This window comes from Pundamilia nyererei, unplaced genomic scaffold, assembly GCF_000239375.1.
Source record: "Pundamilia nyererei isolate P.nyererei 1_Seehausen unplaced genomic scaffold, PunNye1.0 scaffold00185, whole genome shotgun sequence".
Lineage (NCBI taxonomy): Eukaryota > Metazoa > Chordata > Actinopteri > Cichliformes > Cichlidae > Pundamilia > Pundamilia nyererei.
Genome location: NW_005187586.1, coordinates 323207 through 334172, shown reverse-complemented (window position 1 = coordinate 334172; position 10966 = coordinate 323207). Strand labels below are relative to the sequence as shown.

General features: G+C 40.6%; 2 protein-coding genes across 2 annotated transcripts in view; one reads left to right on the top strand and one right to left on the bottom strand.

Annotated features, from left to right (window-relative positions):
* Positions 1–31: 31 nt before the first annotated feature.
* Positions 32–2817, bottom strand: fbxo36a (F-box protein 36a). The gene is made up of 4 exons (XM_005746898.1): positions 2780–2817; positions 720–828; positions 396–580; positions 32–271 (listed from the first exon to the last, which is right to left on the bottom strand). Exons 1-4 carry the CDS (start codon positions 2783–2785, stop codon positions 125–127), a joined length of 447 nt encoding a protein of 148 aa, XP_005746955.1. The 5' UTR covers positions 2786–2817; the 3' UTR covers positions 32–124.
* The window catches only part of trip12 (thyroid hormone receptor interactor 12), a 28531-nt gene continuing 19032 nt past the window's right edge, over positions 1468–10966 (top strand). Inside the window, exons 1-4 of the mRNA XM_013914296.1 lie at positions 1468–1754; positions 4864–5010; positions 5427–5552; positions 5741–6525. Coding sequence (XP_013769750.1) covers positions 4913–5010; positions 5427–5552; positions 5741–6525 — 1009 coding nt within the window. The 5' untranslated portion in view covers positions 1468–1754; positions 4864–4912. The remainder of the gene's footprint in view (positions 1755–4863; positions 5011–5426; positions 5553–5740; positions 6526–10966) is intronic.

Sequence of the window (10966 nt, the reverse complement as noted above, 5' to 3'; positions counted from 1 at the left end):
CACACACACACACACACAAAAAGCCCTCATTCATCACTGAAGTCTTTTTTAGTTTGCTAATGAGCCAGTGTGATTTTACTTGTTTTGCAACAATAATAAAAGGGTTTGTTTTTGAATATATATTTTACTGCTGTTTTTTATCATCACTGTTGTGGAAAAAAGTTAGAAAGGTGCTCTTCCAGCCCATGGCACTGGCTATGTCCTCAATGTCCCTGTTAAACCCAGCGCAGTTCCTCACAGTCTGCTCCCAAAACTTCTCAGAGCTGAAGAGCTGGTACAATCCGGTTAGAGCACAGCACAACATACACGTGAACACAAATGAATTTGAACACAAGAAAAAAACAATAGACACTAAAGCATTATTTCTGTATCATCGAACAAATCCAGTACTTTACCGTTGTCCTCACCGTTTTGAATCTGCGTGACGTCTGTGCCAGCAGTGCCGTGTCTTTCAGCTCGAGGCAGTACATGATTCGGAGCATGATGTCATCAGGTAAACGCTCCAGGTAATCAAACTTTCCTTGGCACAGTGCTGCTGTGTAATCCAGGATCCTTTGCCCAAAAACAGCACCGACTTCATCTGCAGATGATAAGTCGACAAACACAGTCCTTTCTATGTCAAATTATAAACCCAAACAAGATTCAGAAATAGGTTAGAAAATAATATTATCAAGAACTTCATGGAAGTGGGAGTGATGATTTCGATGAAGAAAACTTACACTGTAGAGTTTTATCATTTTGGAAGTCCTGATGAGATGTCTTCTGCTGATTTGGGGGAAGACCTCGGCATTCAAGTCGCAAAGAAATCCTCCATGAGGTTAGTATTACCTAAATTTAGAGGGGAAAAACAAAGATGGGACTTCAAGACTTTAATCCAGGAGACTCTCTTGAAGTAGTGGCTACAAGATGCCGATATGCTACTGGAACAGGGCGAATGATTTTACTAAAACATCTTGCTATTAGCTTGTTATTTGTTAAGCATAAATATTAGAAAATAGTAGCAAAGCCATATTTAAAGCTAAATAACAACGTGAAAATTAAGCTAGCCTCAAATAGAGGGATTGTTTTTATAAGCACGCTTTATACAGTTACTCCTCGAAAGTCTGTTATATAAATAATACATAACCTCGTTTTTGGTAATGACAAGTTGAAAAAAATCCTTTTGAGGCGGCGGACCCTGACCACTAATTTCAAACAGTCTATCCCCAAGTAAAGACGCCATTTTGGACGCAAAAAATGTTGCCATGACAACTAAAAAGCAACTAAAACTGTCTTTGCACAACGACTCATGAAACGGACCGATTGCTTTATCATTGATGTTGGGTAATAACAAAAAGTTATGCGGGGCATATTAATTTTACACATATGCTTGTTTCATATATGTCTGTTGAAGGGGGGAGGAGGGGGGTCACGACCCAGCGGATTGATACTTAATATTTATGACAAGCTAATGTTACCAATGACTTCAGTGATTCAGCGACTGTCTCTGGATGCCTACAAAAATAGTTGAATTGTCTTCATTAGAAACCCGTCGCTTTGTTTCGAAAGAGCAGCCGATCCAGTGCTCGCGCTCGCTTTGTTGACTGAAAGCAAGCAGATACAGAAAATAAGGAGAAAACTAGTCCCGGAGCGGATGAATCACGCGGAGGTATATTGCGGTTGTAGGCCCCTCAGCTGATGTGAAACTAGCAGTGGTAGAGAGAAAAGAGGAGCTGGTGCACTGTCTGTTACAACTACAACACTGGAACAAATAGGTAACAACATTATACCAAAAGGTAGACATTTTCACTGACATTTAAACCTGTAGTCTTTTGGGATTTTGACAGTATTTAACCTCGAAATACATCGGAAGAATGGGTGTTGCGAAAATAACTCGAATCCCGGTCCTGCTTTCCTGTTTTTTTTGTGTCTAAAGGTATCAGGGGCCATTTCTTTTTGCTAGTTAGCGTTTACTTGCTAACTGCTAGCTAGACAACTTGTTAATGTTTGGGAAATTTTGATCAAAACTTTATCATAAACACTGAATTGGTGCGGTGTTGCCAAAAACGCTGTTTTCAACACAAATCATTTTAACCATCCTGTCGAGCTGGCAAAATGTTAGCCATCGACAACAAGGCTCGCTAACGTTAATTAGCTGGCATGCCAAGGTTAGCTGGTAACAGCTATAACGCTCTTGTTTGATTAAACATCGTAAGCTGCGCGACAGTCCTGTAGCTGCTAATTCGGTCTCGACGGGGTTAGTAATGTGGTGTTACCTCGGCTCCCAGCTTAATTGAAAACAGCGAGGTATTTTAAAGCCAATAGCCGGCTGTTTATTTATTTTTTTTGTCAGCTTACTGTTTGCGAGAGAACGGTCATTGAAGAAACCCTCGCTGTGGCTAGGCTAGTATTAGCTTGCTAATGATAACCTAGCCGTGACGCTTTGAATTCTGAGCAAGGTACTTTAACGGTAGTTGAATGAGTTGTTTGGCGTTATGTGTCCCATTTACCCAAGTCTTAACAAGAACCATGCGCTGTGTTGGCACGCTGTTTGTTAGTGGCCAACTTGTCTTCCTGGCTAACAGTAGCTAAAAGGCTAGCCAGCGCTGTAGTAGTGAGAGGGAGGCACTGGCCTTAAGTCAGCTCAGAAAATATTGTTAGCCATCCTTATAGCTTACCAACATTAGTTGGGAGTCTGTCTGTACATAACAATTCGCGCTGACAATTGCATGGAGAGTGTAGAACTGTATCAGCGTCGTTACATGTCTAGGTGACAGTTGTGTATTTTGGATTTATTTACCCCCATCAATCGTAGACGGTGAGCTTGCTTACGAAACACAAACGTATTTCTCTTTTCTCTAAACTTGATTGTCAGCCCCCACCACCACACACACACACACACACACACACACGTACACGTACACAGAGCTGTGTGTCCTGGCAATCTGACTGCCAACTTAGCTTGCGTTAGTTTACTTGTAGCCTGCTAGCTCTATTACATTAAACCGCTGTCGAAAGACGGGTCTTGTCGATGTTGCCTTTTTTCGACGTGAAGCTAATTTCGGATGAACCCGATCGTTATTCGCCAGTTGGAGGGGCGTATTTGCCATTTAGTAAGCATTATGTCGTTTCGTAACCCAAACAAGCTAGCTTCTCAAATGTGACAATTTGTTTGGCTAGGGTACTAGCTGAATAGGTTGACACACCGGCACGCCAACTACGCATTTCAGTGTAACCGTTGCTACGTTAGCCAGCGTAACTTTAACTAACTGCTGGTCCGCAGTTAGCAAGTCTTCTAGCGTTTTCTCTTTTTTAGATTCAAGATGTAAACGCCACAAGCTTCGCTTTTGGATGTGTGAAGCTTTTCTGTATAAATAAACCGATACGATGGAGGTATTGTTAAAATGTATGGGGCTTGCTAGGATATTAAGTGGCTAAACATGCTAGCGTTAGTCGGTGGTGGACAACTACGTCAGAAATATAGGCCTCTGTAAATCATGGGTATAAAAAATCGGACACTTCAGTTCTTGTTTTAGTTATGTGGTAAAATAAACTGGGTCGATGGTCTATGTGAGGCTGTAAATCATTTGATGAGCTTAACTAATACCATTATACTCTAGTGGGGAACACCAGTTGTCAGAATGGACGAATAACAAAGACTAGGATGCACTGTCAGTGCAGGCCTAACATGGCCCAGTGAGCTTGGCAAGTGTGGCGTATTTTTATCATCAGTATCCGTGATATCATAGTTTAACTTGTGACTTAAATAGTCAGATGCTTTTGAAAAGAAAATTAAAAACATATTTATTTAGGGATTCAATGGTTTTTGTCTAGCAAATAATGAAATCATCTTCCTGTATGTGTTTAGATCAAGTTAATCAATTGTCTTATCAGTACTGTCACTTTATTGACTCCTGTGAGTTAGATACATGCATTCACTTCTAATGTTAAAAAGAAAACTTCTGTACTATTCTGATCAATTAAACTGTTAAGATTGTACTGCACCCCTAACACTAAACACACTGGATCAGATATATAAATTTTATACAATGCTGTAGTCATTTTGAAGCATAATTGCTGTTGGCAGTTAGTTTAGGACTTAAACTGAAACCAGAAAAGAATTAAATTATAGTCTACTGTATTGTATGTTTATTTTAATTAGGCTGTGACCTTGGTTAATAATACACAAAGGAATCTTTTGCTGTTGTAAGGAAATTGTAAAATGATCCTTTTGATGATTTTAAGTATGTGAAAAGGTTCCAGTAGTGCTTTCTGACAAAGATTTAAAGGTACCAATGTGTAAAAATGTATTATACTGTGCGTAAGTAGGGTACTTGATGATATTCATGGAGCACAGGGAGGGGGAAAAACTAAAACATTTCAGTAAAATTTGATATTGGCAGTAAGGTTTAATATTAACAGCACTGCTGTATTTTACTGAATGTTATTCAGAGAAGTATACATTTTGTTATGACTGTTATTGAGAGATTAGGAACACGAACTGTGCTCTGTGCTATGATTTAGTTATTTTTAACGGGTCATATTGGGCCACAGTAATATAGTTAGCATAAAGTCTTTAAAAGTTCTTAGTTCCCCGTTTTTGATTTTCAGCTGTGAGGGGATGTAGTTACTAGCATGTGGTGTTGCTGCCAACCCCCACCCAGATGTTGTATCTTCATGTACAGTCTTGAGAAAGTTTTGCCACTGATCATCTCAAAGGGGCCAGAGTGGTGAACCTGTGGTTCAATGATACGCAATCTCAATAGATGGCAGCTTATTTTAAACCACAGACAACTTGGTGGTGATGGTGAGAGGGTGCAGGTTTAAGGGTGGTCTTTGTATTTTGTTAATGTTCTTTTGTGGTCTCTTTTTCCTTTATTACAGTGAATGGTAGTGTCTAGAAAGGGTATGTCCCTTCAGGAGAGAGGTGCCAATGTCCAACCGGCCTAATTCCAATCCAGGGGGGTCACTGCGCCGTTCACAGAGGAACACTGCTGCGGCCCAGCCACAAGACCACACAGTTGCTGGAAGGTGAGTGTATCTGCATCCTTACTGTCCAGTTAAAATCAGAATATTTAAAAGGCAGCCGTAGTTTGTGGGCAGCAGTTGTTGAACCTTTCTTGAAAGAGCAATAGATGAAATGATGTTTCGTAGAGGGGAATTTGTATTTGGGTTGTGTCTCTTTGTAGTTAATTGGTATTTTAACTTGCTGAATGGTAAAATTGTCCTATGTAATCAAAGGAAAAGCTTATCTTTGTTCTTTTGTCATAGTCGGTAATTAACCCTCTTTTAGCTTTATTTTTCATTAATCTCCAGACGTGATAATGGCCAGATTATATGCAGAGGGAGACAGGCAAAATGATTTGGAGATTGATCAAGTCTCTTTATAAGTAACTTAATCACAGACACCCACACTGTTACGTGCTCTTTAATTTCCAACCTTACAGGTTGCAGTCAGAGCAGGTAAAACATAAAGCAAATTCCCCACCTGAAAGTAGAAGACCTAATTCTAAGGCTCCCAAAGCCACAGCCAGCTCAGCCACTGGCCAGTCCAGAGGGCACAGCTCAAGAAGGTACCTGTGTTTTCTACTTGGTGCTTAGTGTGTATGTGTGTGTAAATAGGGTCATGCATTTTTTTGTCCTTTTGGACTTTGATCAAAATCTGAAAAAAAAGGGCAGTGAATGTGGCATTGCAATGCTCTGCTTTTTAGGATTCATAAATCTTCTAAGATGGACTTCTGTGTCTTTTCCACCCTAACAGAAGCGGTCTTACTCTGTCCGTGGCTTCATTTGTATTGCAAGACGACCCAGAGGCTGCAGGAACATCTGAACAAGAGCGACCAGGCCACCAATCTAAGAGTGAAGGCAACCGAGGGCTGAAGCGAAGTGAAGCTCCTGACCAAATAAGTACCTTTGGCCCAACCCCTGCCAAGAAGCCGAAATCACTCCCATCACCCCGAGACAATACCTCAGAGACCAAGAAAGGCCCAGTTAAGTCCAAGAAGAGATCACTTACTTCAGAATTGCCTGCATCGTCAGGTCGAGGCCAGAGCAAGAAGAGTGTGGCCGCTGGGGCCTCGCCAATCCAAAAACGGAAAAAAGCAGACTCTCTCCCCGGTCTTAGTAGCACCGCTGGGTCCCTCCCCAATCGTACCGAGGGCAGAACTGCAAAACCCACCAAGCTGGCGTCTAAATCGGCCGCCTCAGCCAAAGCTGGGTGTAGCAACGTGACAGACTCCTCCTCCTCCTCTGCCTCCACCTCTTCCTCTACTACAGGCACCAACAGCACCACCACCCAAGGCGCCCGAGTCAAACAAGGAAAAGACCAGTCCAAGGCACGTCGCTCCCGCTCAGCATCTAGCCCCTCTCCACGCCGTAGTACACGTGACAAAGAGCAGGCCAAAGCTGCCAGCTCTTCAAAATTTGAGTGGGCAGCTCGCTTCAACCCCAAAGTCAATCTGCCAAAACCCAAACTGTCCTTGCCTGGATCATCCAAAACTGAGACCTCCAAACCTGGGCCATCAGGATTACAAGCTAAGCTAGCAAGTAAGTTACATTTACTGTGTACGTCTGCATTATTAGCTCTATGAGGACAGCATTTGTACTTCAGAAATTTTTCTTTCATATTTGTTTTTATATTTTTTCTATTGTTCAGAATAGTTGACTATCACGGAGGGAAGTTGTTTTGTTTTTTTTGTTGTTGTTGTTTTTTTTTTTTAAATAGAGCTCTCCTTTAATTTTTCTTTCCATTGAACTTAATACTATAAAGAGGGTTAGGATTTGGCTTGTGGGTTTATTTTTCTTATTTGTTTGTTTTTATCTTTTGGCACATTGGTCTTTGATATTTGAATTGAGGTGTTATTTTCCAGGGATTAAGTGTTACATCATGAGATACAAAACCTTATTCTGAACTGCTGGGAATAAATGTATTTGTTTTTGTATTAGACATATTCCAGCATAACTGGTAAAGCATACACATGATTTTAACTTCAGATAAAATTGTGCAGAGAAAACATTCAAAAAGGCCCATATGCAGACATTAGTGTAATTCATATATTTATGATTTATAAGTACAGTTGGTGACACTGTAACACAGTGTGTATAAAAAAAGTTTGTGTCTTGACTAGGATGTCTCATGTACACATGTTGAGTGTGGACTGCACAGAGCTGGTTCATATTTCAGGCATAAGTACCAGTAGCCTGAAACCGGAGATGTATAAATACTGGTGGTCATTCAGTTGTCAGTGATTTCACAGGTATGGCAGGCTCAATCAGCAGTAAACAAGACTTTTTGTAACATGGTCTATATCGTGGTAGTCCTGTAAACTTAGTATAGTCAGTTACTGCTCTGTAAATTACTATGAATGCAGATGTTTTGAGTTTTAGCACAGTATACTAAAGCTGGTTCTCTTGCCCCTCCCCCAAAAGAGCAAGTATCTGAAATGGGAAACACATTGCTCCACCTTTGCATGTGTGCTGCAGAAGTTCACAACAGTTTCAGCTATATTGTGGCAAACATGTCTTTAGTTATCATAGAAGAGAGAGAGGTCAGTGTATTATTATTTTTTGTTTTACTTTTTGTGGCTTATCATATCTATAACATGAATTTGCATGAAGTTTTTTCTCCTCAATTGACATTCACAACACAGAACAGCACTTTAAGAGGAAATTCAAGAGGTCAGTAGTTTCAACAACAGTATTAAAAACGGTTATCATGAATATTGGAGCTAACGCTGGCGCACACATTAACGTTAGGTAGACACAAAGAGTCGAGGGTCACAAGGCCAGATAAAGAAGGGCACAATGGATGCCCTTCTTGCTGCGTTTTATTTCAAGTGGGAAGTCAAAAATCCCGTATTCCAAATTTGAATTATCAGCTGGAATACTGCCTCAGTTTGGATTTATATTTCTAAAACTTGGAACAGGCCTGTTAATCTTGACTTAACAATTCAACATGGCAGCAGTGTAGTAAAACTGTAAAACATGTACTCTGTCCTGAACCAGGGCTCTAGACTAACGTTTTGCCATGGTTGCACTGGTGCGCCTAAATTTTTTTTCTTAGGAGCACCAGCACAAAGGTTAGGCGCACCCAAATTTTTCAACCGCATCACTTAACAGCGCAGTTTTACATGTGCACTTATTTGGGGGGTAAATTGCTGTCCATACAGACAATATTCATTTGTAAATGATTAAATAACAATCTTGTGCTTGAAGTGCTTTGGCACTCCTTGGCAATATTGTAGACAATGTTAAACTTGATGGAAGCGCATCTGTAACCGGAAGGTCGCCGGTTCGATCCCTGGGCTCTCTGGCCTGGTCGTTGTGTCCTTGGGCAAGACACTTTACCCTACCGCCTACTGGTGTTGGCCAGAGGGGCCAATGGCGCAGTGGGGAGAGGGGACACTTAGGCTGTGCATTTATCATGACATATAATGTATTTTCTGGATACACTGTGATTTTTCAGCATTCAGAGATTGATGACTCAGTGTCAGAGCACTGGCTATGAATTTCAGACGGATCAGGGTTTAACTTAACAAAAAAGTTATCAATAGTTATTTTCATCTTTTCTTATTACCCATAGCTCTACATCCACTTCTGTCGGGCCTAGGCTACTCACTAGGGCTGGGTATCGTCACTGATTTCTATAATCTATTAGATTCCGATTCACAAGGTTTCGATTCGATTCAATTTTGCCTCAGACAGTCAGGACTGATACTTGTGAGACTTCATCAGAATTGTGAGCATCACAGCAGATGCCTTTGTGTTTTATTCAGTAACTGAGAATAAAACTTCCTGGCCTGGCTTTTTATAGCATATAATCTTAAAAATATTCTGCAGTATTCTCCAATTTTGCATAATTTCTTTAAATTTCTTCAGTATTGGGCAGCAGAAATTAGGCTTTCCTGTCCGAGGACATTTAAGTAAAAATAAAAAAAAAACCCACAGCTGCCGACAGCGCTGTAAACAACGGTAGACTGGTGGGTAATAAGCGAATGAATAATGCCAAAAACAGAGATTTGAGACGGGAAACTGTTCTTAAAAGAGAGAGAGCTGTGCATGAAGTGTGGTGGGTTTTTTTTTTGTTTTTGTTTTTTTGTTACTTGAACAGTTGGTCGCACCAGTGCGACCTAAGATTTTATTTTTTATTTTTTTATTTTTTTTTAGTCACACCATTGAAAAATTTGGGCACATTCTAGAGCCCTGTGAACTGTTGTGTATTTGTGACTCGATTAATAAGTCACATACAGTACTGACAAAACTACCTGTAAGTGCTGCAGGAGTGGTTCGAAGCTAAAGAAAAATGGGCCTTGCATATTATTGCTGCTGGTGTGGTATAGCTTTACCTTGTTAGCAAAACAAAGGCATCTAACTTCCTTGATAAAGTGAACGCAGCTAGTAGCTATGGCTACTAGTACTTAGATACAGGAGCAGCCCCCGCCCCCATGGCACCAAAAATGGCTTTGCGTATCTTCCTGGGTATTGACAAGTTTGAAATTCCAGTATTGTGATAACCATGTTGTGTATATGTAATACAAGTACTACTTAAATGAGGTTTAGCTAATAATTATATTTGGTGAGTTTTTGTGTCCCGGTGATCATCAAAATTTATACTCAGGCTTTCTCTCCAATCATTTTACATAAGGACTTCATTTAACTGCCTCGAGGTGTTGCCAAAATGGCCACAGAGTTGCAAGAGTTGCTTCTAGGAAGACATTGGCTCTAGTATCCAGCTTGTCTGATAGCCTATATAGACCATTTGCACAAATGTATTAGTGAAAATCTGGTATGTCTGGTGAAGTGAGTTTGAACTCAGAGGGGTCAGTGTGGGGTCAGTCTGTTCTAGATGGGTGAAAGGATAGTAACTGAAGTCAGCTCTGTTCCATGGGCTATGGCCCAAATAGAGACCCCTCCTTCGTAGGCTTTGGTGTGTTGGCCCACCAGCTGACCAGAGTTATGTTTGAGGGCAGGGAAGGAATCATGAGCTGGTTCTGTCAAAAGGAAAGTACTTCATCTCTCCTGCCATATCCATATCTGTCCGCCTCTGCTTTTTAATACACAGATTCTGTTACTTTATGCTGTAATGGTGAGTAAGCATGTACAGTGCTGCAGCATGTTTTTGTGTGCTTTTCAGTGCGAAAGAACATTTTGATCATATTAAATTAGTCACGTTACAGCAGCCTGTGTCATAGGACAAGTATGTGCTTTTAGTGAATTACCCCCCTGGAAGACTTACTGAAATAAGTCTGATGGACCTTTTTGTTTGACATGTTGTAAATCAGTAGCAAGTGGGACATGAAGATGAGGTCAAATGAAGTCCAGAAGTCAATTTTTAATGTTTAATTCATTTGGTTTTAACTCTGTTAATATTTATTTTTATGCTACTGAATTATGAGTCACAGACCTAGCATGAAGGTTGTCTTGTCATAGTGCCATAGGTGTTGCTATTAATACTCACTGGTCTGTGGTGCAGGGCTCTACACAGGCAACACCAGTGGGCCTTTACTATAGCATCAGTCTTTGCTTTTATGTGTTGACTGTGTTTTCACAGATTTTTAACCATAAACCTAATGTAGTGGGATGTTTTCTGTTTTCTTCCACAGCCCAAACTTCTTACATGTTTTACTATTGAATAATTAACCCTTTAAAACCGGTCGGAGCGGGCACGCTCTGTTTTGCGTAACTATTTTTAAATCCCGGTAGCACTGCAACCACGTGAGCTAGCGCAATAATTTTTTTTGCATATGAAACCGGAGGAGTTGTACTTACATCTTATGCCATCAGCTTGTCCTAAGTCACAGTTTCCTTCCACATATAGCTTTGCAAAAAGTGCATAAAAAGCGCTTGCAGCAACAAAAACATAATATTCCACAAACACGCTTTGCCGATCCGATCAGCTGTTCATAACACTTCCTACGTTGGAATAGATGTCAGAGCGAACTTTCACGTCCGCCATTACCTGCCCGAAACCGGAAGTGACGTCATTTTC

Excerpts from the sequence above, each read along its gene's own strand:
- fbxo36a (XM_005746898.1), bottom strand. Across the intron at positions 581-719 it reads AAATGATAAAACTCTACAGT|ATGAAGTCGGTGCTGTTTTT; the intron begins GTAAGTTTTCTT and ends TATCATCTGCAG. Across the intron at positions 272-395 it reads TCAAAACGGTGAGGACAACG|CTCTTCAGCTCTGAGAAGTT; the intron begins GTAAAGTACTGG and ends GGATTGTACCAG.